General features: G+C 40.3%; 1 protein-coding gene across 2 annotated transcripts in view; it reads left to right on the forward strand.

The window, feature by feature from the left end:
- ryr2b (ryanodine receptor 2b (cardiac)) overlaps positions 1-26,988 on the forward strand; it is an 82,564-nt gene that overhangs the window by 10,568 nt on the left and 45,008 nt on the right. Inside the window, exons 5-43 of one of the 2 annotated variants that reach the window (XM_086259161.1) lie at positions 2,643-2,721; positions 2,876-2,988; positions 3,626-3,749; positions 5,088-5,184; positions 5,270-5,344; positions 5,682-5,838; positions 5,995-6,156; positions 6,278-6,399; positions 7,183-7,366; positions 7,444-7,579; positions 7,724-7,819; positions 8,003-8,121; positions 8,473-8,618; positions 11,932-12,173; positions 13,002-13,194; positions 13,313-13,532; positions 13,669-13,773; positions 15,453-15,556; positions 16,137-16,220; positions 17,038-17,197; positions 17,385-17,532; positions 17,952-18,160; positions 18,811-18,985; positions 19,101-19,309; positions 19,431-19,623; positions 19,933-20,065; positions 20,191-20,305; positions 20,474-20,634; positions 20,832-20,991; positions 22,077-22,163; positions 22,363-22,589; positions 22,752-22,965; positions 23,069-23,683; positions 23,832-24,032; positions 24,181-24,292; positions 24,406-24,546; positions 26,162-26,438; positions 26,538-26,652; positions 26,854-26,986. In XM_086259161.1, coding sequence (XP_086115287.1) covers positions 2,643-2,721; positions 2,876-2,988; positions 3,626-3,749; positions 5,088-5,184; positions 5,270-5,344; positions 5,682-5,838; positions 5,995-6,156; positions 6,278-6,399; positions 7,183-7,366; positions 7,444-7,579; positions 7,724-7,819; positions 8,003-8,121; positions 8,473-8,618; positions 11,932-12,173; positions 13,002-13,194; positions 13,313-13,532; positions 13,669-13,773; positions 15,453-15,556; positions 16,137-16,220; positions 17,038-17,197; positions 17,385-17,532; positions 17,952-18,160; positions 18,811-18,985; positions 19,101-19,309; positions 19,431-19,623; positions 19,933-20,065; positions 20,191-20,305; positions 20,474-20,634; positions 20,832-20,991; positions 22,077-22,163; positions 22,363-22,589; positions 22,752-22,965; positions 23,069-23,683; positions 23,832-24,032; positions 24,181-24,292; positions 24,406-24,546; positions 26,162-26,438; positions 26,538-26,652; positions 26,854-26,986 — 6,343 coding nt within the window. The remainder of the gene's footprint in view (positions 1-2,642; positions 2,722-2,875; positions 2,989-3,625; positions 3,750-5,087; positions 5,185-5,269; positions 5,345-5,681; positions 5,839-5,994; positions 6,157-6,277; positions 6,400-7,182; positions 7,367-7,443; positions 7,580-7,723; positions 7,820-8,002; positions 8,122-8,472; positions 8,619-11,931; positions 12,174-13,001; positions 13,195-13,312; positions 13,533-13,668; positions 13,774-15,452; positions 15,557-16,136; positions 16,221-17,037; positions 17,198-17,384; positions 17,533-17,951; positions 18,161-18,810; positions 18,986-19,100; positions 19,310-19,430; positions 19,624-19,932; positions 20,066-20,190; positions 20,306-20,473; positions 20,635-20,831; positions 20,992-22,076; positions 22,164-22,362; positions 22,590-22,751; positions 22,966-23,068; positions 23,684-23,831; positions 24,033-24,180; positions 24,293-24,405; positions 24,547-26,161; positions 26,439-26,537; positions 26,653-26,853; positions 26,987-26,988) is intronic. The other variant, XM_086259162.1, reaches the window with a different exon arrangement.

Genomic DNA, 26,988 nt, shown 5'->3' on the forward strand with positions numbered 1-26,988 from the left:
GACCATTCTCCATAAACCCTAAAAAATAGCTGTTCAGGAAAATCTCCGAATATTAACAATTTCTGAAATACTGAGATTTCTGTATGGCATAATGAACCATGTCACTTTTAAAGTCGCTTGAATCAGCTTTTCTCCCCATTCTGATGCTCAGTTTGAACTTCAGCAGGTCATCCTGACCATGTTCCATTCCTAAATGCTTTGAGTTGATAAGTTGTGATTGATTAATTAGATCTTTTTATTTGTAAGCAGTTGAATAGGGGTACTTAGTGAAGCATATTTGTGGATCTGGATGGTTAAATAGAATTTGTGTATATAAATGGTATGTTTTTTGTTTTACTTTTAATAAAAAGAAAATAAAATCTTCAGAATCAGAATCAGAATGGGTTTATTGCCAGATGTTGAGGTTTACAACATTAGGAAATTGCTGCGGTGCTTCAGTGCAGACAATAAGAATTAAAGTGCTATGTAGAAAGAAAGATATGTGCATGCGATATACATGAGATATATACATGAGAATAAGAATTATGAGTGCTACGTAGAAAGATATATACATGAGTGCAGGTGGTGATCAGTGCCAAACATGAAATGATGCAGTGACACAGCGTAGGGTCATGTGTTAGTGGCGGGGACAGTCATGTGGTTATTGTTCATGTGTCCAACAGCAGAGGGGAAGAAACTGTTCTTGTGGCGAGAGGTTCTGGTGCGAATGGACCGGAGCCTCCTGCCTGAGGGGAGCAGGTCAAACAGACTGTGTCCAGGGTGAGAAGGGTCAGCTGAGATCCGAGCTGCACGCCGCAGTGTCCTGGAGGTGTACAGGTCCTGCAGAGATGGGAGTCTGCAGCCAATCACCTTCTCAGCAGAGCGCACAACACGCTGCAGTCTCTGTTTGTCCCTGATAGTGGCTCCAGCGTACCACACGGTGATGGAGGAGGTGAGGATGGACTCGATGATTGCAGTGTAGAATTGCATCATCGTCCGTGTTGGCAGGTTGAATTTCTTCAGCTGCCTCAGGAAGTACATCCTCTGCTGGGCTTTCTTAATGACGGAGGTGATGGTGGGCTCCCACTTCAGGTCCTGGGTGATGGTGGTACCCAGGAAGCGGAATGAGTCCACAGAGGTGATGGGGGTGTCAGTCAGGATGATGGGGGGGAGTGGGGCTGTGTGCTTCCTGAAGTCCACAATAATCTCCACTGTCTTCTGGGCATTCAGCACCAGGTTGTTGTGGCTGCACCAAGACACCAGACGTTCAACCTCCCTCCTGTAGGCAGACTCGTCCCCGTCCGAGATGAGCCCAATGACGGTGGTGTCATCTGCGAACTTGATTAGCTTGACAGACTGGTGGGTGGAGGTGCAGCAGTTGGTGTACAGGGAGAAGAGCAGAGGAGAAAGAACACAGCCCTGAGGGGAGCCGGTGCTGATGGTCCGGGAGTCCGAGACATTCTTTCCCAGCCTCACGTGCTGCTTCCTGTCCGTCAGGAAGTCAGTGATCCACCGGCAGATGGGATCAGGCACATTCATCTGGGAAAGCTTGCCTCGGAGATGGTCTGGAAGGATGGTGTTGAAGGCAGAGCTGAAGTCCACAAACAGGATCCTGGCGTAGGTTCCTGGGGAGTCCAGATGCTGCAGGATGAAGTGTAGGGCCATGTTGATGGCGTCGTCTACAGACCTGTTGGCTCTATATGCAAACTGCAGGGGGTCCAGGAGGGGGGCCGTGAGGGTCTTGAGATGGGAGAGAACTAGGCGCTCAAATGACTTCATGACCACAGATGTCAGAGCCACGGGTCTGTAGTCATTTAGTCCAGTGATCCTAGGTTTCTTGGGGACAGGGATTATGGTAGAGGACTTGAAGCAGGCAGGCACATGACATGCCTGCAGTGAGGAGTTGAAGATGCCAGAAAACACTGGGGCCAGCTCGTTTGCACAGTGTCTGAGGGTGGCAGGAGACACACCGTCTGGGCCGGGAGCTTTCCGAGCATTCAGACTCCTAAACTGCTTCCTCACATCTGCTTCATGAATATGAAGAGTTGTGGTCGGAGGAGGTGGTGTGAAATCCTCTTTTGTGTGGGGTGAGGGGGCGGGTGTTGCAGGTGAACAGTTTGAAGGTGGTGATGGCTCTATGGAGGGGGGAGAGGTGGGGGAATGAGTGTCCAAAGTGCCTCTATTGTTGGGGTCGTTGGAGGTGTGAAGGCTGCCTGATGGCTCGTCAAAACGGCAGTAGAAGTCGTTGAGGGTGTTGGCTAAGAGCAAGTCATCAGTGGAGTGGGGGGTTTTAGGCTTGTAGTTTGTAATATTCCTAAAACCTTTCCACACAGAGGCCGAGTCATTCTCTGAGATCTGCTGCTGCATCTTCTCAGAGTGCTGATGTTTGGCAATGTCCACTTCTTTAGTGAACCTGTACTTGGCCTCTCTGTAGCAGTCCCTGTCTCCGCTTCTGAACGCCTTACTCTTTTCCAGCCACAGCTTTTTGAGTTTAGGAGTAAACCAGGGTTTGTCGTTGTTATAACTCACCCTGGTGCGTGATGGCACAATGCTGTCCTCACAGAAGTGGTGAGGACTTCTTGTTCCCACACTGATGTTATTTTTGTGAAGAATATTTTGGCATGTTCACTGAATTATTTACCTGTTGTTTATTTCACGTCCAGTACCTCAGCTGCTTGTCTTCCTCTCAGTCTTCAACTGACAAGCTGGCTTTTGATGTTGGCCTGCAAGAGGACAAAGCAGGTATTTATTTGAACGATCAGTTAAAATACTTTCTTTGTTAAGGTATTTGCGATGCTCCCACCCTATATTGTGTTTTACAATTAGAATATTTTTTAAATCGGCTGTCTGTGAACTGCTTGTTTCCCTTTGTGTTTATATTCTGTGTGTGGTTCAGGGGAGGCGTGTTGGTGGACTGTCCACCCAGCATCCAGACAGAGGTCAGAGGGTGAGAAGGTGCGTGTAGGTGATGACCTCATACTTGTGAATGTGTCTTCAGAGAGATACTTGGTGAGTCAGAACAAAACTGAAGTTTTCCTTAATGGCAAAAATATACTCTGAGTGAGCCTCCACTACGTTAAATATCAAGCACACTAACCTGGTTAAAAGTTCATTTTGTAGACAGTGAGGTAGCAGAAAAGGGTTGCACTTTTATATATTTTATGTTTAGCAGCCATTTTATGGCTATGCACAGATATTTTTGGAATGACACCATGCTGTGATCTCATCCGCTGGGATCAGGTTTGGTCTATCGGTGGTGGGCCAGGGGACATTGTAAGTAGTGTATGGGAAAGCATTATTGTGACAAGAGCGATGGCAAGGGAGCAGCGATCCATTACTAATGCTAAAAACAATCCTAGTTGGCCGGCTAGTCTCCATTGGTCGCTTGCCAAGAGCTCCAGCCATGACTGCATTTAGTGTTTGTTAACTACCTGCCCCTCAACAAGACTGACAAGAGGTTGGAATCATAATCAGAAGGCTAGGCTGGTTAGCATGTGAACCTCAGAGTTATTTCACACAGTACCTGGCAAAAGTTTTCTCATGTCTCGAATATGTTGTGTAGCTTAATGGCTTCAGATATAAAATAAAGACAAGTTGTATTTATTGTTGATGAGAATATATTTAATGCCATTTTGTTTTTTCCCAGCACCTTTCCTTCGGCACTGCATCTGACAACAAAAGCTTGAGTGACAGTCTGATTGTTAATGCAGCCTTCCAGCAGACCCTCTGGAGTGTTGCTCCCATCTGCTCTGGACGCGCCGTTGCTCAAGGCAAGTTTTGTTTCCTTTTGCTTTCTAAACATGTTGCAAAGTAGCTCCTTTCTCAATTTAGATAATCCACCTGATTCTTTTGCTCCCAACAAATACAGCTCTTTCAGTTTCTGCACTGCAGATAATATTAATATGTTGGTAATAAATAATACATCAAAGCTGTATTTTAATAAATTGAGGGGACCAAATGCTAGTTCATAAAGATGCTATGGGCTTTTGAACTATTATTAATTGTGTGCAAAATATAAAGTTAGTTCAGTGCTGATGCAGTTTAGATGGATTCCAGAGGTTTTCCACAAGTATTCAATTTAAAGCAGTTACACTGAAATAACATAAAATGAATATGTACTTTCAGCTTTAATTTTAACATTAACCATTTTCATACACAGGCTCAGAATTTCAGAGAGCAGATTCAACAAATTAAAACCATAATAAATCAAGTGTGTAGTTTTAATACTTTCTCAAGTCTGAAACCATGGGAATGACAGAAGAATTGGATTTCTGTGTTGTTGTTGTTTTCAGGTTTTTTGCTAATTTAAAAGAAAGGAAAAAACAGTCTATATTTTAGACACTTTTTGTTTGTTAGTTGGTCTTGGTGCCTTTTTTTGCCCATGCATAACACTGGCTTCACAGAATTTTAATGAGGATATTGTATGTTTCTTCTCCAGCTTTTACATTCCCTTTTCCCCTCGTCATACTTCAGGTTGATCACTTATCCAAATAATGGTGGTCAAGCATTGCTCTAAATGTTTTTGGGTGTTTGTGGCAAATCTTTTTTTCCCTTTCTGATCTCGAGACTTGTTTTGCACCTTGTGGTGAGCCCTCTGTTTTTGCCCTTTTGAAGTCTTCTCTTTTGTGGCAAGTCTTGGGTTATAAGACTCCTCTTTCCTGGAGAGAATTCTTCACATGACTGGAGGGGAATTTATCTATAGCATGGAAATGACTCTATCACCACTGATGTCTTCCCTGGATGTAGGGTCACTTATGTGGTGTGTGCGTGTATCTGTGTGTGTTTTTGCTCTGTGCTAATGTTCCTGCTGTCTCCCTAATGGTTATATATTGTTTTGCAGCCCAAGGCCTGTCTTACTCACCACTTCACCTCTTTGACCACATGTTAGTGTGAAGGGGTTTAAATAACATGTGATGTCTGTGTTTCTTTATAAAATTCTGTTTAAGATCAGTCAAAAAGAAGCTGCAAATATTCAAACTTAAGGTTAGCAGTCGCTAGAGCTTTTACTACAGTTATATAGATTACCTTTTGTGCTACTTCTGTGAAATGTTGCATGTTTTACTAACCACTTCAAAGCAATAAATGTTTTTTTTTCTTGCTGACTCTAGGATACCTGAAGGGGGGTGAAACACTTCGGCTACTCCACAGCCATAGTGACGCATGTCTGACTGTTCCCTCTACAGAGCATGGAGAGGAGCTTCAAAGGTTAGTCGAAAAGACCAGTCTCCTCCCAAGTCAGCTCGCAGAAACGTCCTTTACTCCTCTGACTATGTCTGTTTTCTTAATCTAGGATAATGCATTATGAGCTTGGATCAGTCTCCGGTCATGCCCGGTCTCTCTGGAGGCTGGAGATTCTGCGAGTTGTGTAAGTGTACAGGGAATGTGGCGTCCGCTCACTTTGAGTATCAATAAATATGTTGCTTTTAAGCGCTATTCTATTCGAGCTCTGTAGTTCTAATGTTGTTACTAGAAAATACCAGTTTAAAGACAGGTAATGTTGTACGTATTGCACCAGGTCACCACCAGCCACAGAATTTCTGTTTTTGCCTGAAAGAGTGTGCACAATTGCTAGAGTCATACTTGATGTCATTGGCCCAGAACTTAGTTTCCCATGTCCCCTGCATGCTAATAGGGATTTTGACAGTTATGAGGAATAACTAAATGTTGTGGAGTGCTTGGTTTCCTCTCTTGATGTTTTCCAGTTGGAGTGGTAGGCATACATGCTGGGGCCAGCCATTTAGACTGTGCCACGTTACTACTGGAAGATACCTGGGTCTCACAGAGGAGAAAGGTCTGCAGCTGGTTGATCGGGACAAAGCTGACATCAATACAACCTCCTTCTGCTTTCGATCATCAAAGGTGAGGGGGGATATGAGAAATACACTGGACATTTCAGTGGTGTTCTGAGTCTTTAGAGATATAGACTGTAATGTCATTTGTTTGAGTTTTTTTGTGTTTATTAAAAGAGAAAAGTTAGAAAAATAAGAATATTTAATGCCTTTTTTTTGTGTTTAGGAGAAGCTTGACACCAACACAAAGACTGATGTTGATGGGATGGGAATCCCAGAGATCAAATATGGAGATTCCATTTGTTTTCTTCAACATGTAGCCTCTGGGCTCTGGCTAACATACCAAGCTGCTGATGCCAAGTCCCATATGGGTGGAGCTCAGCGAAAGGTGAACTTGTATACTCAGTATTACTATAATAAGACAATAACTGGCAGTTAACCAACAGTGTTGGACTAAAGAATCTGGCAAAAGAATCTGTTGGATATAATTGCAAATGATGTGTTTTCAGGCAATTTTGCACAGTGAAGGGCATATGGACGACGGGCTGACACTGTCTCGTTCTCAGAGGGAAGAATCTCATACTGCCAGACTAATACGGAGTGCTGTTCTCCTCTTCACTCGCTTTGTAAGGTACAGGATGCTGGATTAAGACCTTCAGTCATTTGTGAATAACTTAGCGACAGTTTTTTATAGCTGCAGTGCTGGCTTAATGCTAAATGTCACACTACATGTCCGACTGAGCGTGGGTTTACAGCATTCGCTTTGAAGATATGTTTATGATATATACATACAATCAGAAGACCAGTGATGTTATCGTCTTGGCATTGTGGCTCTGATAGGACCTCCCCGCCCTCGTGTATGCGCACATGAAAAGCTGGAGGTGGGAAGAGCAGCAGCAAGACCCTCCAGAACTAAACAAAGCAGTCAACTCAGATACAGCGTCAAGGAAGGAGCTGGGCAGATTCAAGAAGCTTAAATAGCATGCCCTCTATGACACAACAAGTTAGCTGTGTAGATGGGTATCAGCTGATGTGGGCTGACACTGAGATCAGATGATCTGCAATGATTGCAGCTAAGCTTGACTTTGTGGGCTGCTGGAACTAATGCTTTGCTCTGTTTTTTACCTTATCTGATAATTTTGAATTGCCATGTCATAATTACAAGAAATCTGGAGGATGAGAATACTTGGGGCTCAGATACTGTCTGTCTGTCTCACATTTGGCTTTTTAAATTTTGAGTCTTTTATTTGTAAAAAATAAAATAAATTCATAGGCTAGTATAACACCTTCTGTCTTTACTCCATCGATCGAGAATAAAACAAGTTTGGCTGGTGATAGTAGCAGCAATTATAATACAAGACAATTTGGCAGACTTGTAGGTAGAGTCTAAAAACAAACTTTTTTTTTTCTTTAGGAAACTTGATGGTTTTAACCAAGAGGTAAATATCCCCTCTGTCAGCCTGCCAGTGGAGACAGTGACACGCAGTCTGCAGGATCTGATCATCTATTTCCAGCCTCCACTGGAGGGGCTAGGCCATGAAGCTAAACAGAACAGCATGGCGGCGCTAAAGAATCGACAGAACATGTTTCAAAAAGAGGTAAATCGATAAGTGTGAATGAGTCCTACATGTGCTATGCCTCACGCTTCCCTAACTGTGCCTCCCTTTCTTCTCAGGGTGTGATAGATTTGGTCTTAGATTGTATTGACCGTCTACACCAGTATAGTAGTGCTTCTCATTTTGCTGAGGCTGTTCAGAGTGACACAGGAGAGGAGTGGGAGACCATCGTCAACCATTTCTATGAGCTGTTGGGTGAGAGTAGTATAGATGGCACCATACTTATTTTTTGAAGATACCACAAATATCTCCTAATCTGTTAAGGTTCCTCTTATTATCTTATCGTCTGTTAATATTTTTGTTAATATTTTTTGTTTTTTTTGTTTTTTTCCTCTTAAGCTGCTCTGCTCCGGGGAAACCGTGCAAATTGTGCTAATTTCTCGGGTTCGCTGGACTGGCTGATTAGCAGGCTAGAACGGCAGGAGGCCTCTTCTGGTTGGTTGGATTTGCTTTATGTTTTCTTCATCAGCCATTGTGGATTGAAATTTTACAGTATATATTTATATTATATTTGACATTGGTTATCGTGTGTTGTCTGGGATTTATACCTAATAGTATAGAAGCATAGAGGTAAATGCAGGTTATCATCCACACAATAACGGGCAGTTATATTTACAGGAGTCCTGGAAGTTCTTCACTGCGTCCTTGTGGAAAGCCCTGAAGCTCTCAATGCCATCAAGGAACAACACATTCAGTCTGTCATCTCATTTCTGGACAAGCTTGGATGCAACCACAGGGTAGTGTTTAGAAGGCTTTTGTGTGTATTCAATATAAAAATAAGATTGAAGTAAAGTGCATGGATAATAAGTGATGCCGAATGGCCAGTAATTTCATTATTAAGCTTTTTGGCTACAGTGGCATGTCTGCATTAATTAAAAATAAATACAAAAAGTCCTTTGTTATTATCCTAATTTTCTCTCAGAATTTGTCATTATGGGGCTTAAGCAAATTCCACATTTCTCACCAGTCTAGTAACATAGACATAGTGTTTCACTTTTAACAGCTATAATAACAGTTTCCAATCTGTTTCCTGATGTCGGATCATTTCCATTTGCTTATTGAGCTATTGCCACATGAAGAGCTGACAGGTTGTGTTCCAGGTGCTGGAGGTGCTTTGTTCTCTGTGTGTGTGCCATGGTGTGGCGGTGCGGTCCAATCAGAACCTCATCTGTGACAGTCTGCTGCCAGACAGAGATTTGCTACTCCAAACACGTCTCGTTAATCAGGTCACCAGGTAATTTTATAATCTGGTTTCCAAACAGGACCGCTTTTTGTTTTTGTGTTTTTGCCATTCCACTCATCCTTTTTACTTTGAAGTTTTCTGAATTTCTCTACATTCAGACAGAACTCTGATTTTGGATTATTGTTTTTTACTACACATAAAAATCAGATGCAAAGTAGCACAAAGAACAATATATTAAGTAGGTAGCTTTTACGGTTCTGTGCAAAAGTCTAAAGCCACCCCTCATTTCTTTATATTTTGCAATATACAGCAATTTCTCCCCAGGGTTTCCGGAGGTCTTTCAAAGTATATCTTTGGAAATTGGCTGCTTTTTCATTCATTTTCAGTCCAGTTGTTTAACCTAACCCTGCAAAAGCACCTGGATAGAAAAACCCACTGTGAAACACTTTCAATCATAGATTGGGCTCCCCAGAACCCAGACCTTGGCATTATTGAAGCAGTGAGGGATCACCTCAACAGAGAACAGAACAAAAAGCATCCAGCATCCAAAGAAGGGCTTTGAATGTCCTTTAAGAAGCCTGGAGAGCTGTTCCTGAAGACTACGTAAAGAAATTATAAGAAAGTTGCATTAAAGAGTTCAGGCTACACTGAAGAATGCTGACATTCAAGCTCGTTAGAAGTATACAAACATTTTGCCTTGCATACTTTATATCCATGTATGTTTGCAGATGTTTTAATATATCAGTGCACTTATTTTTCCATTATTTTAAAGTGAAATAAATATGAAATAATGGGAGGGTGGCCGTATTTATGTTTGGCAAATAACTCAATAGGGGTTTCTTTCCCTGACTCTTCTCATGCTCGCACATGCATTTGTTTAGCTGAGTGTTATTTGTCAACTGTGGCGCTCCCACGGGCCTTGATATTCTTGTTTTTCATCTGTAAAGATGTCACATCCTTGATACTAGAAATATTTCAGATTTTTCTATAGCGTGACATTCGTTTTTTTTTGTTTTTTTTTTTCTCTTTTGGATTTAATTAAATACTTTCTTTTTTCCTCCAGTGTCATCTCTTCAATTGCTGCATCATTTTTTTTATTTTACATCTGAATAGATCGGAACAATAATGTTGATGTCAGAGCTTAGATGTCTTTGTCTCACCCTCGTCTCGTGAGAGTTTGGAAAGATTACCTTAAGCCCGAGGTGGTATGACTCAACGGAGGCATTTTTTAGCCAGTTTCATCATAGTCCATGCTCTTCTTCTGTCTCTCAATATTTTTACCTGCTGTGCCAATCTGATCTTGTAGGCAGTTTCCATTTCCCTTTTCCTTTGAGCAAGTTTTTTTCTGCCCAATCTGCCCTTTCTCTGTAAGCAGCTGCCTTCTTTTATCATGCTTTTTTTCCCCATCAGCAGCCCATTTCATTCCTCAGGCTTTATAACTTATTTTGTTTCATATTCTTCACACCTGCTCAGTCCATGCCCCAGCTCTCCTTTCCTCCTAAAGCAATTTCTCATTCTATCACTTCTTGTTCCAATAAATGCTTCATTAGTACATCTGCTTTCATTCTGATTTCCTTTATCTCATCAATTTTCTTTCTTCTCTCCCTCACCTACCACAGTGTGACAGTTCTTCCAGATGCTCTCTTCTTTTTACATTATTGCCTTTAATCTATTCTTTCCATGCATTTTATCTAGCCTCAATCCAGCCTTTTATGAGTAAAACTAAAAACATGTATACTAGCTGGTATTTCAAATGCTGATTAAGTTTTTATTTACACAATAAAAGTGGCTTACTGACTTCAGTGCACTGCTTTTTTAATGGCTGGGTGCTTGGGAGTCCCATTCATAATTAAATTTCATTTGCTGGATTTACTGATTTGACATGAATCTAAATTTAAGTCCAAAGTTTAATCAGCTGAACTTTGGAGTTGTTGGAACTGCAAACCTAATTTAAAAAAAAAAAAAACTTGGGACACTGTGTAAATTGTTAATGAAAACATAATGCAGTGATTTGAAATCTCAGATCAATAGAGCATGTTTTCTAGGTTCTATTTACAGTAAAACACAGGAAACATTTCAGATGTTTAAACTGGAAAAGTTTACCAGTTTTAGAAAAGTTCATTTTGAATTTGTTGGCAACACATCAACATATCAAAAAAGGATATGTTTACTACTAAGTACCGCCTTCTCTTCTTTTAACAATAGTCAATAAACATCTGAGGGGGGGCCTGAGGAGACCAGATGCTGGATATTTTGGATGAGGAATGTTGTCCCATGCTTGTTTCATGTACAATTCCAGCTGGTCAGCAGTCCTGGATAGACTTACTTTTGTTTCAACGAGGACTAAATCTCTCCAGTGATGGTGCCGTGTTGCTGCAGCATATGTAGTATGTGGCTTAGCGTTGTCTTGCTGAAATATCCACGTCACAATTATGCCTGTTATGGTGCAATGCAGCTGAAGAGCACAGCCATCCAATGTTGAGTTTTCGCTTTGTTCTTTGTGCTTAGAGAGTCTTTTGATAATGTTATGTACTGTAGATGATGGGATATTCTAAATCTTCACAATTTTATTTTGAAGAACATTATTCTGAAATTGTTCCAGAATTTGTAGATACAATTTTTGGCTACTGAGAAACTGATGCTCTTTTTATGCCCACTCGTTTTACTTACCTGTTTCCAACAAACTTAATTAGTTGCAAAATATTTCTTCAGCTGTTTCTTTGAAGTCTTGTTTACTTTTCCAGCCTTTTGTTGTCCCGTACCAACCTTTCTGACATGTTTTGCTGCCATCAAATTCAAAATGAGCTAATATTTTTCATGAAATAGTAAAATGTCTCAGTTTAAACATTTGTTTCCCATGCTCTATAGTGAATAAAATCTGGGTTTATGACACATGCATATCGTTGCATCCTATTTTTACTTACATTTCACACAGTGTTTTATGTCATAAACAATTTCTGGCTGAGAGCACACAGCAACGTTATGCTGAAGTCTGTGGACACAAACTTAACGTTCACAAAGTTGGACTCTCTCCAAGTTAACTTGTAATTACAGACTATCAGCAGCACTTAAAAGTAAAAGCCCACTACCTGAATGTTTCAAACACTGAGCTTTGCTAATTAAGAGTGTCACAGCTTAAAAATGAGTTGTATGGGTGCACCATGTATCTAATTAAGTTGTCATATCAACGCAGAATGAATTTCACTTTTATTTGCGAGCAGACTACTCATATGCATTGTAAATTATTTCAAAATTAATTTATGATCACACCAAATACACTAGAATCTTAAAAGATGAGTTGACTGAAATTTCTCTGTCTTTTTTTGCCTTTTTTGCCACATTTCTCTGCATATTACAACAACAGCATGAGGCCAAACATCTTCCTAGCTATGGGAGAAGATTCATCCCAGTATCGCAGGTGGTACTACGAGCTGGTTGTGGATCACGTCAAACCCTTTCTCACATCTGAGCCCACACACCTGCGTGTCGGCTGGGCTTGCATGAAAGGCTACCAGCCCAGGCCGACAGGCGGCGAGGGCTGGGGGGGGAATGGAGTGGGAGATGACCTCTGCTCGTATGGCTTTGATGGACTTCACCTCTGGTCAGGTGAGGATGAGCTCAAACGGCTGATAAACAGCTTGGTCTGTTTAACATTATTGTATAACACTGATCACAAGAGTTTACAGGATGAGTAAACTCCACATACTCCAAAGACAAATATCAGAGTCTGTAGCTGTTACAAACATGATAACAAGTCAGTTTGAAAAACTTAGCACATTACTTTAGTGCCACAAAAGCTACACATGGGAGGATTACCATGGCAATTAAAGCACAAAATGCATTATAATAGATCATTTTTAATTTCCTTGTTCAGAATAATTGAAATGTCTGTAGTTAGTGCAATAAAAGCTGTGACTGCAATTGCTGAGCGTCACGTAATTATCCACAGAGAACAATTAACATATTACTTTTTTCTTTCAAGTTTAACGTGGACAGAAAAGAGAGAGAGCAGTGGAGGCAATTACAATCTCAGTTTTCAGTAGTGATGATTGCACTTCATCAAAAAAATAAAAATAAAAAACAAACCTCTGTATTTTGATAAAGATTTGCTTGTGCAGCACAGACATCTCGTGTAAAACATGAAACGTGTCAACATTTTCTGGCTCGTTGCACTTTATTCTTATTTAGTGTGGACAGCAGTAGATTATCATTGATGTTTCTAATTATCAGGAATGGCTTTGCTGTGAGGCGTGTTCCTAAAGTGCCTTAATCTTTACAATATGTTTTACATTTATGAAACATTCATTTGATTTGACTTTAGTTGTAGTGTTTCCATTTAATAAAGCACAAAGCACTTGAATTCCCATTTTAAGTTGTACAGAAACATTAAAAATGTAAATATGAAGACTAATGAGTGTGTCTCCTGAATCTTAGGCTGCGTGAGCCGGAAAGTCAGCTCCCCGTTCCCTCACCTACTAAAAGATGATGATGTCGTTAGCTGCTGCCTTGACCTCAGCATTCCCTGCATCTCATTCCGGGTCAATGGTCTACCTGTGCAGGGCATGTTTGAGAACTTCAATGCTAATGGACTTCTTTATCCTGTGGTCAGCTTCTCTGCTGGAGTAAAGTTAGTATCAACACTATTATTGTTTTTTTGGGTTGGTTTTTTTTTTTATGTTTTTTTCTTCAAGAAATCCACAAAACAATAAATTTTCTCTTCCTCTTTTCTTGGAAAACAAAACAAGAGTTCGTTTTCTGTTTGGGGGAAGGCATGGAGAGTTTCGCTTCCTGCCACCTCCAGGTTATGCTTCTTGCTCTGAAGCTCTTCTCCCAAAAGTCAGACTGAAGGTACAGCTGTGTCAGGAATACATTTTGGATCATGGTGAAGGGAAACAAGAGCTTATTGGCCCCTTAGTGCCTGTCACTCCAGTTACCTTCACTCCGACAACAATAGATATCAGCAAGGTAAATCTTGTTTTACAAAGATGAAATGTTTGTATACTTAAAGTCTTTATAACTAATTTGTAGAGAATCATTTGCTCAGAGAAATGACACCATCTCAGAGTAGTTTAGCTACTTATGCAGTACTTTTACCCTACAGGTGGTATTGCCTCCACAACTTGAGGACATTAGAGAAAAAATGGCTGAGAATATCCACGAGCTCTGGGTAATGGACAAGATTGATCTCGGATGGACACATGGACCAGTAAGAAAAGACACAAAATGTATAATTTTATAAAATTGCATAACTGATATGCAGTATTGTATAAAAGTCTTGATCCACCCCTCATTTCTTCATATATTTAAAGAGGAAAAGGAAAAATAAATGCACTGATTTATTGAAACATACAGATATCCATGGAGTGAAGTATGTAAGGCAAACAGAGTAAGTTTTAATAAGCTTGAAAATCAGTATTTGGTGTGACGACCTTTATTCTTCAACACAGCCTAAATTCTGTTTGGCAAGCTCTCTTGTAATTACTTTAAGTAGTCTTTAGGAAAAGTTATCCAGGCTTCTTGAAGGACATTCAACGCTCTACTTTGGATGTTGGCTGCCTTTTGTTCCTTTCTCGGCTATGATTATTGATGCCGGATGCCTAGGCTCCTGGGAGGCCAGTCCATGACTGCACTGGGAGTGTGTTTGGCATCACTGTCGTGCTGAAAGATGGTATTGTATGGTGGATCAAAACCTGATGGCACTCATCTGCGTTCATAATTCCATCAGTTTTCACAAGATCCCTAACACCACTAGCTGAAATGCAGACCCAAAATGTAACAGTTTCACACTTACTGTTGTACCTTCTCCATATATACACTGATGATTATTTGAACCAAATAGCAAACGAAACAAACGAAACACAAGAAGCCAGAAACCAAAACACAGGGAACAAAAGTCCAAAACATAACAAAACAACAGCACTGACCGCGAAGCCAGCGACCGTGACGGAGCAAGTCCGGAGGCCGGCCGCGCGGAAGGCAGCACACCCTGGAAGGCAGCATAGAACGACACCGTTAAGGAGGGCATCCACGATGCTGGGTCCATGTTCTGATCGCGATCTTCTGTTATGGCAGGGCTGTGTGCATGCAGGAGTGGTGGCATCCTAACAAAATTTGGATTCATTACTCCATAAAACCTGCTGTCAGTGATTTTCTGTCCATTTCTTGTGCAATTTGGCATTCCTCGGGCTTTTCCCCACATTTTCCTTCCTTAACAATAGCTTCTTGACAGCTGCTGAGAGCATTTCTGATGAGGCTTCAGCAAACAGCAGATGGATCACCTGAAGGACATGACATCTTCTGTAGATTTTTTTTTTTTAAGCTTGCCAATCTTTCTTGACCCTTCACTTGTCCAGTTTCCTCAATTTATGGGCACATTGCACATCATGCCTAGATATGCCAAATTTTCAACTAATAGCTCTTTAGGAATCATCTTGTTGGTGCAGAAAATACTATTTTATACCTGTCAGCCTGTGTTATCTTTGGCATTTGTCAGCTAAAGAAATCTGAGCAAATGATGTGTTTTTGTGACCGGCTGCTAGTAACAAAGTATCTAAAATTTCAATTTAAAATTGCTCAGCTTTCTGTTATGTGTTGCCACAACACTGGTTTATCTTTTGAGTTTGGTGCTTTCTTATGGTTGAATAAATCATCGGTCAGTTTGAAGTGTCTTAAACAAGCAAGCAAAAAAAGAACATTTCTGTTAAAATGGTCAGGTACAAAGACTGTAATGCTGTTAGCTAATTTGTTTCCAAAGAAAGACTCCTTTGAAGCAAAACGTAAGGAAATGCGTCTCAATGACACTCTAATGAATCATCATTATGATTACTTTTTAAGAAATCCACATGGTTTTTGCTTGCCTTGCAAAATAACGTCTCTCTCAAACAGGTGAGGGATGAAGGTAAGAGACATGATCCTTGTCTGGTGGAGTTCTCCAAGTTGCCAGAGCATGAGAGAAACCAGAACCTTCAGATGGCACAGGACACACTCAGGTGAGCTCTGTTCTGTTTCATACAATAATAATAATAATAATGATGCAGCACGGTGGTTAGCACTGTTGCCGCACAGCAAGAAGGTCCTGAGTTCAATTCCACCGTCAGGCCAGGGTCTTTCTGTGTGGAGTTTACATGTTCTCCCTGTGTTTGTGTGGGTTCCCTCTGGGTACTCTGGCTTCGTCCCACCATCCAAAGACGTCCAGTTTGTGGGGATAGGTTAATCGATTAATCCAAATTGCCACTAGGTGTGAATGTGGGAGTGAATGTGAGCGCGAATGGTTGTCTGTCTCTGTGTGTTAGCCCTGTGACAGACTGGCGACCGGTCCAGGGTCTACCCCGCCTTTCGCCCTATGACAGCTGGGATAGGCTCCAGCACCCCCCGCGACCCTGAAAAGGATAAGCGGAAGCGAATGGATGGATGATAATAATAATAATAATAAAAACCCAGTGTGCTTGATTATTATTTTCATTTAATTTTTATTTATTTATTGGAACGATTTTCAAATCTAATATTTAGTAATTAGTAAGTAGTGTCTGCTGCAGTAGTGAATTTTCAAAGTTTTATTCTTCATTGGAGGACCCTGCTGGCACTTGGTTTCCACATCGGATTGATGGATGATCATGCTGAGAAACACATGAAATACATGAGACTTCCTGTCAAGTAAGTGAAAATCCACTAAAAAAACAAAAATCCACTATGCAAGATTTATGCATATATCCTTTTTCTTATCTGCTTATCCAGTTTAGGGTCATGGGGTTGCTGGAGCCTATCCAAGCATAATGTAATATCATGTTTGATTTAATTTAGTCTGGTTCAGCTGTGAGTTGCATCATGTCTAAATTAAAGTAGCAGAAAAAGATAAGGACCATCTTATGGTGGTAATGGTAACTCATTTTATGAGGCTACAATAAAGAGAGGATACACAACTGCAGTTCATATTCATTTGATCTCGTATGCTTGCACTAGGAGAACATCTCACTTCAATTTCAACACTCTCCTTTGAGCCATCCTTGCAAACAAATTCTTTTTAAAACTTACAGCTTATGTCAAAGAATAGTTTAACTGCGATAAAACAGTACAACAGCACAATGAACATCACAAACCACCGCCTACTGAACACACTCTTTTCAAACGCTAACTCAAGATGTTTGAAGTGTGTATTTTTCCTTTGCAGCCTTTAGTCATATGTTGGCTCCTTTAAATTCTCTGAGAATTTTTCTTCCCCCACTTTTTAAATGCAATTTTGTTTATTTATTTATTATTTATATTTCTTTAACGTTTATTGATGTTCTGCTTTATTTGTTTCGTGCGGTTCAAGCAGGGTGTAGGCCAGGAAGGAAAAAGTGAGCATTTTGTTTACTCAAGGCAGTTGAAAGTATTTTATACAGGAATGATACAAAAATACTGTTTAACATTCAGGAACTGTAACTGTGATCCTGTCACATCTCTGTCTTTTTTGCTTTGTTTTCTGTCTTAGGTATGAGCAGATGACTGGCTACAGGCCTGCTCCAGTAGACCTGAGCCAGGTGTCTCTGAGCTCAGACCACGAGGAAGCAGTTAACTTGCTGGCGGAGAATGAACACAACGTATGGGCCAGAGAGAGAATCAAACAGGGATGGACTTATGGAGCGCAACAGGTTTATGTTCTGTGCTGGATTACTTCAGTTTGTTTCATTTTACACAAAAGTACTTTTTCCAGAGTGTTAAAATAGTTATAATATACTTTATATAGATATTCACATAGTAGCAAAAGGTTATACCATGAGATAATTGTATAGCGTCAAACATAGTTGCCCTTCTTGCTCCTTGCGTCTGTACTTTTAGGATATAAAAGCAAAGCAGAGCCCTTACCTTCTGCCCTACAGCCTTCTTGATGAAAGAACTCGGAGAGTGGGAAGAGAGAGTGTCAGAGAGGCTGTCTGTACCCTGCTGGCATACGGCTACAGCCTGGAGCCCCTAAACCAGGAACACAGTATGTTTCAAAGATCTGTTATAAAACTGTAGCTTAGTGCACATCATATGTAAGGTAATCGGTGTAAGTTCAACTGCGATATATTAACAAAGTAGTAAACAAAGGTTTATTTGTATATTAATCATACTGCAGTATTTGTCACCATTGTTTTCCCAGAGGGATTTTGTTCTACAACGCTTTTCCCAAAAACGAAACTTGGGGCGTTGTACATATTTATGTAGAAAATAATCTAATGAATGTTAAACATGACAAATATATTTTTAATACATGTTTATTTATTTAGACATATGTGTAGATGTAGGGTTTTGATGATTAGTGGGGATTTTCTGCTGTCTCTTACATTGTATCCAGCATTCCAACTTTTTTGGAAATACGTTTATGGCAAATAACAATATGTTTCCTGTTTCTTGGCTTTACAGCTACATTATCAAAGCCATGTTTCTTCTCTGCTGAGAAATGCAGAGTGTTCAGACCAGATAAATCATATGCTGTGACCCAGGGGAAGTGGTATTTTGAATATGAAATACTGACAGCAGGGAATATGAGAGTGGGCTGGGCCCGACCAGGCTGTACCCCAGATAAAGAGCTTGGCTCAGATGACCAAGCATATGTCTTTGATGGATTTGAGGTGAGATATAATTAAATTTGACATTTCTTACTTTGACTACTGACCATTACAGTAGCTGAATGGGAATCGGCCCAAATTATAATGGCTTTGTTAATGCATATTTATTTATTTTCATCTTTTTTGAATTTACTTAACTAATAAACTTTAATTAACTGTTTTTTCTTGCTATATAACTATAACTGAGACTAGGTGACGTTTTAGAGAGCAGACAGAAGGAGATATGTAGGCACAGACAAGTATCTATTGAAAGAAACTGAAACATTAGTTACTTTTTTTGGACCTTCTAATGTCTGCATATTGTGTCACGTTAGTTGCATATCCTTGCAGTGACTCCTGACCTCATATTGTTGGTTGACCAACACAGAAGGTCTCAGTTACTCCAAAGCTGTGTTGATATGATTAATTAAGATCAAACAGTTCCAATTTTTAGTGATTTGTTTTCCATACGTATCATATTTTGGTACTAACATGTGGTATATGGATTATTAAAAAAATGTAGAGTTTTTAGATAACTCTTCAAATAGATAGCAGTAACCTCATGCAAAATATACTTTATGACATGTCTTGTATTGGCTCTTCTGGGTTGTTTTTTTTTTTGCCTTTGGCTTTTTGCACTTGTCTCTTTCCTTCTAACTCAATGTTGCTTTCAGGCTCAGTGGTACCATCAGGGCGGCGAGCCCCTGGGACGTCCATGGCTGAGAGGTGATGTGGTGGGTTGCTTGGTGGACATGGATGAATGCACCATGATGGTTACGCTCAATGGAGAGCTGCTGTTTAATGACAGAGGATCGGAGCTGACTGCCAAGGACTTTGATATTAGAGATGGTCTGTAAAAGTTTTTGGCTTTATACTTTCTGCTGCATTTTGATATAGCTTTACTATACCTTTATTTAAAAGTCTAATATCGGAAAACTATATTGCCACTTCCCGTGTCTTCCAGGCCTATTACCTGTGGTTAGTGTTGGGGTGAACCAGGTGGGGAGGCTGAATCTGGGATGCCAAGTAGGCTCTTTGCAATACTTTACTGTGTGTGGCCTGCAGGAGGGGTATAGACCTTTTGCCATCAACATGGCCAGAGACCCAGCTCTGTGGATGAGTTGGAAACAGCCGCAGTTTACCTCCATACTACCTGATGATCACTATTTACAGGTAAACTTACCATATATACAAGGTTTCCTTCACCCATCTACAGACCTTGATGACCTAGAGTTGCTAGTAGTGGTGATCAGTTAACACTGATCCTGAAAACCTTGCTCAAATCTTTTTCAAGGTTACAAGAGTCAGTGGCTCAGCAGATTCCTTATCCAGCCTGAGGGTCTCCCAGTGTATGCAACCGCACCATGGTGGAGAAAGTGAGATGGGCTATTATCGCCTCAGCATGTCTGTCGGATGTGCTGCTGTCCTCAGAAGCCCACCAGGGGGGGTGCTTCCTGTGGCCTCCAGTGCTCTCTCTCCAAGCTCAGGTTTATTGATGTTATATACAGTATGTTCAAGTTTGAAATCTTTTTTTGAGAACATGTTACATCGGACCACATTAAAGCTCTGTTTAGTTTGACATAATTTCAACAAGCAAATATCTCTAGACCTGAATCAAGATCTGTTGTTATTATTATTAGGCTACTGGGAGAAACAGTTAGTGTGGGTGACTTGCATAGCTGCAGCTATCCAGATTATCCACTGTCTATGCTATTGATATTCTGCCATTATGACCTTGATGAGCCTGCTTAAGCTCCCAGGGGCCCTGCTGTAATTAATGCCTGTTGTCCTTTTAGAAAGGAAAGAGCAGGAGGAGGTGGACTCTGACTTTGAGGTGCTGATGAAGTCAGCCCACAGCTATGCTGGTTCAAGAGATGAGCTCAACTATAAAGATCATAGTAACGACAAAACATCAAGACTGAAACAGCGGTAGGTGGTAGAGAAAGGAAAATGAAGAAAGTATGGAATGAGGGTCCATCTCCTTTAAAATTGAATGCAAAATAACACAATAACTGTGCTTTGCTGAAATTAATTTGTGTTTCTTTGTCTGTAAGGTTTATGCTGAAGAAGACCAAACCAGGCTTAGTCAGCAGTAACTCATCTGCACGGCTCCTCGAAGACGTTGTAGTCGACAAGGATAACTATGATCACCTTATCCAGAGCTCCAGAGTAAGGCTTTATCTTCTCGTCATCATGTGAAAATACACAATACAAAACTAATTGTAATGCAGTGTGCTTCACTTCTTTGCCAGCACGTATAATTACCTGCCGCAATAAAACTGTTGAATGCAAGATGCAAATACCAAACAGTGACACCAACTAACCTTTCTGTTTCAGTATTACTACTCAGTGCGGGTTCTTCCAGCCCAGGAGCCATTCAATGTGTGGGTAGGCTGGGTGACCTCTGACTTTCATCAGCATGACATGACATTTAACACTGACAATGTCCACACTGTGACTGTCACCCTTGGAGATGACAGTGGCAAAGTCCAGGAAAGGTTGGTGAACAACAAAACAGTTTTATTTAGTATTTTAGGTGACTGTATCAAGAATTTTGAATTTTGACTGAATAGAGTTGGGGTTTTTTTCATAATTATCCTTCATCTGCTGTAATTACTATATTTACTGCAGAGGTGTTATATTGCAGTGTGCTGTAAATTTCCATTAAACAGACAATACCCCTCTGTCTACATAGTGTAAAGCGGTCTAAATGCTATATGGTTTGTGCTGGAGAGGCAACAGGCCTGTCTCAGAGTCGGAGAAGCACAGGATTGGAAATTGGCTGTTTGATTGACACAACCACTGGTCTGCTTACATTTACCTCCAGTGGAGTGGAGATGGCCACTTTCTACCAAGTAGGTCACACAACAAACTGTGTGTTTTTTTAATGTATTTTTTACTTTAATAAATTTAAGTTTTATGCATTATGTCTCATACTGTTCGATATAACGATATATATCGGATGACGATATCAAAACGTCTATCATTTCATATTACTCTATAGTTTGTTTCGTGATTTCGCAAAATAACCTGTTTACGGCAATATTTTTTCATCATTTTGATGGTCACTGTAATTTCTTAAAGTTCTGTCTTTCTCTTATGATTAAAATAAACACACTACGGACGGACAAGCGACTGTTTTTATGCGTTGTTGTTAGCAACAACGACGGTAAAACCATCGCGTGGCTCCGCCGTCTGCTTGTTTATTTTCCACATAAACCTTTCACAATAAAGCTGAAGATCCTGTTGAGATTTTTCAAAATAAACTGAATCACGTGAAAGAGTACGCAGAATGTTTACAGATGAGAAGCAAAAAAGAGCTGTCAGGTGCTAAAAAATAAACCTTAGACTCAAACGTTAGAACAGGCTTTTCCCTGCAGCACGCCGTGTAAATACTCACAAAGAAAATGTCTAAAAATGTAGTTTCATGCATTGGTCAAAACACTTGACTCCAGGTACACGACTAGCTAGAAAAAAAGACTTCACGCATATCGAGTTGCCCGAGATTTACAGAATTTACAGAAAATGTAACATTTTTGTGATATATATATCGTTGTCGGGACATGAGATTTTGGTCATATCGCACAGCCCTACTATGTATGTAACACTTGGGACTGAACTTGCCCATATGGAAAAGAAATAGTAAAAACATATATGATTTACTCATGAAAGTGGCCACTTTCTCATTACTTTCATATATTTTTTTTAGTAAGCATCCAAAACATACAAGTTTCATTATATAATCCTTCAAGGGATCTTATATGTGTTTTAACTCTTGTATGCTTTTCATACAAGTTTCACACAAGACAGATACAAACTTTATAAGATTTATATATATCTTTTCCATATGGGTGGGGCTGCTAATGTTATAATGTCAGTAACAGGCAAGTTGTTGGACTGCATTATTAAACTGAGCATAAACTGTTTCCCTGCAAATCAGGTGGAGGCAAGTACAAAGCTCTTTCCTGCTGTTTTTGTCAAACCCACCACCAAAAACATGTTTCAGTTTGAACTGGGACGCATCAAGGTAATTCAACTTTCATTATTAAACCTGGCTAAGATACTTTTTATTTTTTTAAGCAGGTTTTGCTTATTTTGTGGACAAATTTGAAGAGTAATAAATTACAACGCAAGATGTTAGCCTGAACTTCAGTTTGTTTTTCATACCATCCTAAAAGTATCATGTATGACATAATTTCCTTTATTTGTCTTCTTCTCGAATCCAGAATGTGATGCCACTGTCCTCAGGTTTGCTTCGGAGCCAGTCAAGGAATGTCACTCCTCAGTGTCCTCCTAGGGTTCAGGTCCAGTGGCTGAGGCCTGCTTCATGGACTAGAGTACCAGACAGAGCACTGAAAGTGTTGGTTGATCAACCAGATGAATGTCACGGCTGGAGAATTCAATGCCGTGAGCCCTTACAAGCCATGATCCTTCACATTCCTGATGAAAACAGGTTAAGAAGACAGGATTTGATCTTTTACAGATTTAAGAACAAAGAAATATTTTCAAGAAAATAAAGAAATTTTGTTCCAAATGATGTTGGTGCAAAAGCTTTAATTAGATTTAGGGTTAATAACAGTGAAGTTGCATTTGCTTTTTGATGCTATTCATGTAGGTGTGTTGACATTTTGGAACTGTCGGAGCTTGATGACCTCTTGACCTTTCACAACAATACCCTCCTGCTCTACTGCTCTTTATGTGCTCTTGGCAACACCAGAGTTTGCCATGCCCTCTGCAGTCATGTGGACCAGTCGCAGATTCTTTATGCTATTCAGGATCCCTACCTCCCTGGCCTGCTCCGGTCTGCATTTTATCAGCTGCTTTTTCAGGTGACTGCTTGTTGGAGGTTAGATAACATTAACTGACAAAAGAATAAGTACGTCCTGGTCTTTGGAGAATATCTGAATACATTTTATTGTTTTTGTCCTCAAGGTTTTCCTCAGCAGCTACACCACAGCCTGTCTTATGATGAACCATGAATACATAGTACCTATGACTGACCAAACCAGAGAAATCACCCTTTATCCCAGTCCTATTAATGGTGGGGATAGACAACCTCCAGAGGGAATACCAAGTGCTAGCTGTAGCACATCCCTTAAACCTCAGATGCATTTTTCAACTCCTTGCTTTATCAGAAGCGATTGCATAGAAGGAGCTAGTGCACTGGAAATAGCCTGCAAAGACAGCCCAGAAATCCCTCTGGACGTTTTAAAGAATCTTACCGTGGAGATGCTGACTGCTGCAGTTTGGGCTGTGGGTCAGGATGTAAGGGATCCTGCAGGAGGCAATTTCGAACTTTTGCTTGTTCCTTTATTAAGACTTTTCTACAGCCTCTTGGTTATGGGGGTGTGTAGGGATGAAGACTTAGGGAAGATTCTTAGACTCATGGAGCAAGGTGCATTTGCAAGGCCTGGAACACCCATAGGGAAGTTGGAAGAAGAAACTAGTGATGATGAAGAAGAGCAGAAAGGAGTGATCACTGAAGAAAGTTACACTGTTAAACAAGGACTTCTTCAAATGAAGCTTCCAGAAGCTGTCAAACTTGAGGTGAACCAATCTGCAAAAAAATGTTTTTTTTGATAATGCTCTTTCTTCTCTGTGGGTCACTGGGGATTAGCTTCATGTGCTGTGTTGTTTGAATCCTTTAAGTATGTTTAAAATTAGCCATGAAGGACTGCTTTATTTCTTTTTCTAGCTCTGCCACTTGCTATCCTACCTGTGTGACTGCCAGGTTCGCCACAGGGTAGAAGCTGTGATTGCTTTCTCCGACAGCTTTGTTGGCCAGCTGCAGGAGAACCAGCGGTTTCGCTACAACCAGGTCATGCAGGCGCTCAACATGTCTGCTGCCCTCACTGCTCGCAAGACAAAGGAGTTCCGGTTACCACCACAGGAGCAGGTTGCACGATATGAATACTAACTAAAAGGATAAAGTTATAGCATTTGTTTTGCATTGGTTTATGTAATGTAGCTGTAACTCTGAAGAAAGCATGTAACACACACTTGCTGATTGTCTATAAATATTGTAATCTCTCACCTGACTAAAGATCAATATGCTGCTGACCTTCAGAGAAGATGCGCAGCAGGAGAACTCTCCGTGTCCAGTGGAAATCCAGGAGCTTCTTCAAGACTTCCATCACCTTCTCGAGACACACTGTGGTTGGAACACAGCTTATCTTTGACTGATTGAATTTTTATTGAGCTAGGGAATTATAAAAACGCTCCAAGAAAGCACTGATTAAATCCCATTTTATGCTGTTGTCATTCTACAGGCATTGATTTGGCCAGCACCTCAGAGGATGAAGAGGATGCAGAGATGTCTCTAAAAGAACGACTTCTCTGTCTTGTGGCGAGAGTCTTTGGCAGTAATAAGTCATCAATGGATATAGACGGGTGTTCTTCACATAGCCCCAGTGAATACAAGTTGTTTTTTCTTACTTTGCACATTTTGCTGTCCTGTTGCATTTTATCACCTTTATAAGTCATTTTATTTAACTGCACCTGTGATCAAGCAGCATGTTTTTGGTTACTAACAAACCATACAAACATAATGTTGGTGAAGGAGATGTTATATTAGGCCATGCCTAGTTTTGATGTCATTACGCATAGAATGAATGTGTTGCATATAACTTAAGTGATAAGTAACTTATTGCTCAGTTGCTTCCTGTAGAAAGTAATTTGACACATAACTTAAATTACACCTGTTTTACCCTGTAATGTGGCGTGTTTGTGGCATTGTCACATAATTACCATTTAACTATATAAACCTCAAGTGTTTATGATGTTTAAGTATGAATACATAGCTGATAGCAAAGTTGAAAACCAGCTTCGTAAGACCTCTTCATAATCATCATCACAGCAATCTGGAAATATCTATCGTGTTTTCTACCACAATGTTGTCAGTTCTAGTTGAATTAAATAGAAAGGGTAGCTTGCCATCAAGAAATGCACTTTCTAGGTCTATAGCACATCCAGTTTAAACACAATAGAGAAAAAAAAACTAACCTGAAGAAAGTCACGAAAAACTATTATAAGCTGTTGATTGAGTCATTGATTGATGTTAGACTACGTTAAGTCTCAAAGCAAAGTTTACATCAAATAGGGTTTGTCTCTACAAAAATGTCAAACATCAAAGAAAAGGAAGGTTCATAAGTTTGACCATTTGGCTTGTAATTTAACATAAGCTGCATCAGAAAGGCCATTAACCATTACCACAACCACAAAATCTTAGAGATTAAACTGCTTCATTCATAATGCTGCCCAGTAACAGAATAGCCATTGGTAGCAGGAGGTAAACAGGCTCAAAGGAATTAAGCCAGGGAGACAGGAAGAGACCCTATGATGTGGAAACTTGAACCCTGGGAGCAGTCTGGTTTTAGCAGATTTTAAATTGGTTACAAACATTCCCAGCTAGAAATAAAGCCTACAGTTCTACAACGCTGATCGTTCATCGCTGCTTTTGTTTAGATCAAGCTCTGGATGTTTGGCTGAGGCTGGTTTACACTCTGCCTAAACATGAGTCTGGGTTCTGCTCTAGCTTTGTGTTATCTTTGCAGATGCTTGCAAAGAATTGTGTTATCAGCAGGTGTTTATAACCGAGATACAGTTTGCACTTTACCCACGGGTTTTTGTCCTTTAGTGCACAACAAATGAAAGAAGTGTTCATTTTTCCACTTCTAATAAGTTGTAGACTGCGCCACTGCTTTTCTCTCCTGCACGTGAACTGAAGTCCCCTGATTGCAGTGCAAGCGTGTCTGTCCACTATGCATATAACTGATGAATCTTTAGAACTCAAGTAAAAACATGACAAAACATGACAAAGTAAAACTATCACAGTACCCCAACACTGGCAATGCAATATTTACTGTAAGTGACATAATAACAAAATTGTTATTACCTAATAAATGACATTTCCAATGTGTTGCTATATCACACACATCAATTAATCAATTTGTCATTTAAACACAGATAATAGGATTTCGAGCCTGTCCTTTTATCTCTGCTTCTCACCTGGTGTTACTCTTTCAGAGTCCCTCAAAAAGATGATCTCTGAAACAATGGTGCACTGGGCTCAAGAAAGTGAGATTGAGGACCCTGAACTAGTCAGTGCTATCTTCTCATTGCTGCACCGCCAGTATCAGGGCCTCAGGGGCCTAATGGAAGGACCCTTATTCAAAGCTTATACCATCAAGCAGTCGTCACTGGAGGACACCATGGCACTCTTGTCCTCCTTGGGCCAAATCCGCTCCCTCCTCAGTGTTCGCATGGGGAAAGAGGAAGAGAGGTTGATGATCAGACGACTAGGGTAAGAATGATTAGTTGCTCTTGTATAATTTATTAGTGTCCAAGTTTCCATTACCATGTGGTGCCACAAGTTTTCTTACATTTTTGGTAACATCTACAGAGATATCATGAATAATAAAGTTTTCTACCAACATCCAAACCTAATGAGGGCATTGTCGATGCATGAGACTGTGATGGAGGTGATGGTCAATGTTCTTGGAGAAGGGCAAATAAAGGTGAGAAAATAGCTCAAATGTATAGAAATAATGTGGAGGAAAAACATGAAATCAAAGTTTAGATGTTTATTTTTAGTTTAAAGGTTGGAGTTCAAATTAATTTCTCTTGTGGCTAATTTGCATGATTCAGTCTAATCACTCAGCGTCTGCCCCTTTACAGTTTGCTTTCTCTGTGTGCTTGTTTTAATTTACTATTTCTAGGAGATTACCTTTCCTAAGATGGTTGCCAGCTGCTGTCGATTCCTGTGCTATTTTTGCCGTATCAGCCGACACAATCAGGGAGCCTTGTTTGACCACCTCAGCTACTTATTGGAAAACAGCAGTGTCGGGCTAGGT

This window comes from Aulonocara sp. 'chitande type north' Nkhata Bay, linkage group LG13 (assembly GCF_057382095.1).
Source record: "Aulonocara sp. 'chitande type north' Nkhata Bay isolate Kocher_YH1m ecotype deep benthic linkage group LG13, A_spYH_male_GT1.1, whole genome shotgun sequence".
Classification (NCBI taxonomy): domain Eukaryota; kingdom Metazoa; phylum Chordata; class Actinopteri; order Cichliformes; family Cichlidae; genus Aulonocara; species Aulonocara sp. 'chitande type north' Nkhata Bay.